General features: G+C 52.2%; 1 protein-coding gene across 2 annotated transcripts in view; it reads left to right on the forward strand.

Annotated features, from left to right (window-relative positions):
• The window catches only part of AGAP1 (ArfGAP with GTPase domain, ankyrin repeat and PH domain 1), a 417,400-nt gene that overhangs the window by 283,962 nt on the left and 128,429 nt on the right, over positions 1-5,009 (forward strand). For both annotated transcript variants that reach the window (XM_015561885.1, XM_006760461.2), the window contains exon 12: positions 563-731. In XM_015561885.1, coding sequence (XP_015417371.1) covers positions 563-731 — 169 coding nt within the window. The remainder of the gene's footprint in view (positions 1-562; positions 732-5,009) is intronic.

A 5,009-nucleotide genomic window follows, 5' to 3' on the forward strand; every position in this document is an offset into this window, starting at 1 on the left:
GACACGGACTCATTGCCCCCCAGAATGCAAGAAAGCGTCGATAACTCCTAATCTGCCAACAGGCCCCTCACCCTGGCTCTCAGTGGCCTTCTCCCCGCTGCCCCCTCCAGGCAGCTTCAGTCTCATCGAGATGTTTAACGGCATTGCCCTCTGAGACAGAAAGGTCACTGCACAATAGTTCTGCTCCGTGGAATTGTGGGTAAACCGTCCAGGAGGGGCCCGGTTCCCCGTGTGCCGTGGCATAAGCAGCAGTTCAAACAATATGACTTCATGTCCATGCTCATTTTCTACAGCTGGTTCTTGTCCCCTGTGATGGGCCCGTCTGCTTTGTCTCCTCATCTCTCCAGGATCTGGGTTAGCGCAGGACTGGGAGGCAGAGCTCTGACTTCCGTATAACGGGGAGGCCCCCTGTGCTAGGCAGAACAGAGCCTCCTTATTTTCGGAGCACGTGCCACAGGGGAAAGGGCTAGGATTACAGCTCATGACATCCACTAGAACGTCTTGTCCCAGTGGGTGGAAGGTCTGCTTTTTAATCTATCTTGGCTGTTTAACGTTTGAACAGGATTACATGCAGAACGTTCACGGGAAAGAGATCGACCTTCTGAGAACCACTGTGAAGGTCCCCGGGAAGAGGCCCCCCCGCGCCACGTCGGCCTGCGCACCCATCTCCAGCCCCAAAACCAACGGCCTGTCCAAGGACATGAGCAGTTTACACATCTCACCCAATTCAGGTAAGCTTAACGCAGGCACGCCGGAGAAGGCGCGCGCCGGCCGCTGTCCGTGGTGCTGGCTGGGGACACGGCTGAGGCGTTGGCCATGATGCTGTAGATTGAGGTCTAGAAGCCTCATCTCCTCCACCAGAGACCCCTTCCTCTCCCCCGTGGGTTCTGTGACTGCACATGGTGGCACTTGAAGTCCCAGCTGCACAAGCCAGCCCACGAGGTTGTCCGGAGCCGGTGGTTGCTAGTGCGATTGTGCACATGATTGAGGATTTAAGGGCCTTCGTAAAAACACGAATGAATTGTTAAAGGATCAAGGCTTCGTGTTAACTAACCCATAGGGACCAAGTACGTAAAAGGAAAAAGGCCGTGTGGAGCGAGATTTGAAGGAAACCCTTGGACCCATGGAGCATTGAAATGCCCTCAGCGTTATGTCATAACTGTTGGTAATTCTTTGACACGGCATTCGTTTTCTTTACTCTCCTTTGAGGAAGTGCCTTCTCAAAGTTAGATGTGCTGAGACCTACCTGGCAATTGCAAACCATTCAAATGCCATGGTTCCTTGTTGGTTAAGAGTCTTTGCAAACGGTGGCAATGTGGCTTTGAGCTTCCACCATTATTTGTCGGAGGAAAGGTATAGGGACTGGTCAAGCCCTCCCATTGAACTCAGCGTCCTGCAACACAGGGACCTCTCTGTGTCTTTCTCCATCAAAAAGCTCCTCTCTTCCCTCCAGCTAGTCTTCCCAGAATAAACTTCTGTTCTGTGGTGGTTTCTGCATGTGTCTCTGCTTCTTAAGGACGCTGCATGTCCCTCTCTACAATGTGAAATGCTCCGAAAGACGAAAGGTGTGCTGACCCCACCGTTTGGCATAAATAGCATCGGTTGGGGAAAGCAGGATCATAAAAAGGAGCGAGAGTCTGGGGTCCATGAACCGGGGTTCTGCTGATTGATGCCAAGGGGCACGGGACAGGTAACTGTCCATGCGTCACTGCCACATCAGGCCGACCTGGTCTGGCCTCTGTGCGGTCACTGATGCGGTAGCAGGTGAGGTCACACGGAAGTTCCAAAAAACTCAGAAAGCACAATACAGACGTCACTGTTACTACTCATCAAAAGAACCAGGGCCTTCTGCTCACAGAGACCTTGGTTCATTCCAGAAGGGGGGTTGTTTTGCCTGGTCTCTGTGACCTGCTGACCCTCCTTCCAAGACATAGGTGACATTTTCCCTTCTTCAGGATGGTGTGCTCACTCTATGGGGTAAGAAGAGGGGAAAGACATGCTGAGAAAACACTTTGTCTGTGCTGTCTTTGTTACTTTGTGTTTATTTAAAAACTAGAGGCCCGGTGCACAAAAATTTGTGCACTCGGGGGGAGGGGGGGCCCCTCAGCCCAGCCTGTGCCCTCTCGCCGTCTGGGACCCCTCGGGAGATAACGACCTGCTGCCTGAGGCCTGCTCCCGGGTGGCAGAGGGCAGGCCCAAGCCCTAGGTGCAGCCCCTGGTCGGGCTCAGAGCAGGGCCGATTGGGGAGTTGGGGCACCGCCCCGTCAGGCACAGAGCAGGGTGGATTGGGAGGTTGTGATGCCACCCTCAGTCATGCTCAGGGTAGGGCCAATTGGGGGGTTGGGGCACCGTTCCTTGTCACACTCAAGGCAGGGTCGATGGGGAGGTTGCAGCGCCACCCCCGTCATGCACAGAGCAGGGCCAATCAGGGGGTTGGGGCACTGCCCCCTGTCACTCACAGAGCAGGGCCCGTGGGGGGGGCGGTTGGGGAGCTCCCCCCTATCAGGCACAGAGCAGGGCTGATCAGGGGGTTGGGGCACCTTCCCCTGTCACGAACAGAGCAGGATGGATAGGGAGGTTGTGGCCCCACCCCCTGTCACACACAGAGCTGCAGGGCGATCAGGGGGTTTGGGCACTGCCCCCTGTCACGTTGATCCCGGTGCCGGGAGGCCTCATGGCTCTGCTGATCCCGGTGCCGGGAGGCATATTACCCTTTTACTATATAGGGTAGAGGCCTGGTGCATGGGTGGGGCTGGCTGGTTTGCCCTGAAGGGTGTCCTGGATCAGGGTGGGGGTCCCCACTGGGGTGCCTGGCCAGTCTGGGTGAGGAGCTGAGGGCTGTTTTCAGGCTGGGGGTGACTGAAGTTCCCACTGCTCCTTTTTTTCTTTTCTTTTTTTTTTTATTCTGGGCCAGCTTTAGCTTTGAGGCTTGGTTCCAGCTCTTAGGCCTCCCAGGCTAAAAGTAGGTTTCTGGCCTTTGCTTACAGTGTTGCGAATCTGCTGGCTGAAGTCCGGTGGTATTTGTTAAAATGTTTCAAACTGCAGGCTCAGAGGCCTGCAGTGGCAGGAGGGGAACGTTGGAGGCCGCCATCACTGAAGCAAGCAAGCCTCATGTTAGTTTCAAGCTGCCTGGCTGCCGGCCACCATCTTGGCTGACAGTTAATTTGCATATCTCGCTGATTAGCCAATGAAAAGCATAGCGGTCGTGCCAATTACCATGTTTCTCTTTTATTAGTGTAGATATTTATTGAGCACATGGGGTGTGCCAGGAATTGGATGTGCTGTGGGAAATGAGTCCTTGAGCCCTAGAATGAGGATTAGTCACCTCATAACCAGCTGGTTTTCCTTCTCCTTCTCACCCATCTTGTCGCACCTGTCCAGATGGGTTATTCAAGTCAAGAAACATTGATAGAATTTTTAATGCTAAGCACAATCCAGGACTCCAAGACACAGGAGAAGAGGTAAGCCCTGCCCTCAAGAATGGCACCCTTTGGTGGGGGAGAGACAGGTAGACAGGTAAATATAGCAGCTCACGGCGGGGGTGCACCCAGGGAGGGAGACCCAGTGATGGGGTGTGTGAGCAGGGCTGTGCTGGGAGTGAAGCGGGGGCGGGACTCCGCCAGGCTCCCTGGATGCAGTGTTGCTTGCATGAGATTTGGAGTCTGAACTTCTTTATCTTCAGATATATGATCAGCTGCCGCTTGCATATGGCAAGTGTAATGTTGGGTAACAAATAGAAAATCCAAAATGCCGCGTAACCTTTATCCTATCCCGTGGAGTCAGGTATGTCATAGCCTCTGCTGAGGGAGGGAGTGTGGGTCCTCCTAAGGCCAGTGTTTCAGAGCCCAGTTCACTCTCTTTAAGACTCTTGCTGTGGACAAATGGGGGTTTGGGGGCACAGTTGAAATCCCTTTGCCATGGCTGCACCCTCAGTTTATTACTACTCATCCTTTCTTAAAACTATATATTTTTGTTGATTTCAGAGAGACAGGGAGAGGTTGAGAGAAATGGAAACATCAGTGATGAGAGAGAATCATTGATGGGCTGCCTCCTGCATGCCCCTTACTGGGGATCGAGCCCGCAACCCCGGCATGTGCCCTTGACTAGAGTTGATCCCAGGACCCTTCAGTCCGCAGACCAACCCTCTATCCACTGAGCCAAACCAGCTGACCCTGAGCCAGGTTAATCCCCACGCAGGAAGCCTGGCCGATATCCCTCTTATTTGGCTCACAGGCAGGGACGTGGAAGTGGGGGTGGGACATCTGCAGGAGCAGGTACGGCTTCAGGGGAGAAAGTGCCACACAGTCATTCGTGGCAGTGAGAGATGTGGCTCATTCCTCTTAAGCATGCAGGTGACGCCATCGGCTCGTGTCCAGGAAGAGTGAGTGACCCTTCATTCTATTGTTCAGAGGGTGTGCTCTCACGTGAAAAATCCCAACACAGCAAATTTAATTAGAAGTAAATTGATGCTATTTTTATGGTAAGGGATGGACTCTTAGCTAAAAATAGGCATTAATTATTTTTGTTATTTGAGAGCTATTTGCCACAGAACTGGCATGGTATTTCCCCTTATCCTCACTCTCCACTCATTTGAGTTCTGCTGTTCTGTTTTAGAACTCTGAGTTAACTAGAAGTTTGCTTTCTTTTTTTTATTATTCATTTTTTTAATCTCAGTGTTATTGAATTAGATCAGTGTTGTGTACCTTTCTTTCCAGTAACTTTTCCATTCACATAGACCCAACACATGCATGTACCTAAATCTTTGTGCATAACACTTATTATTGTCTTAAAAGTCCATGTGTGGCTCTGGCCAGTTGCTCAGTGGTTAGAGCATAGGCCCGTACACCAGAGGGTCATGGGTTTGATTACTGGTCAAATGCATGTACCTGGGTTGCAAGTCCCATCCCCACCCTGGGTCAGGGCATGTCTGGAAGGCAACCGGTCAATGAGTCTCTCTCACATCCATGACATCAGAAAGATTACCAAGAGAAAATAACCAAATGTTATGC

This window comes from Myotis davidii, unplaced genomic scaffold (assembly GCF_000327345.1).
Source record: "Myotis davidii unplaced genomic scaffold, ASM32734v1 scaffold370, whole genome shotgun sequence".
NCBI classification, from domain to species: Eukaryota; Metazoa; Chordata; class Mammalia; order Chiroptera; family Vespertilionidae; genus Myotis; species Myotis davidii.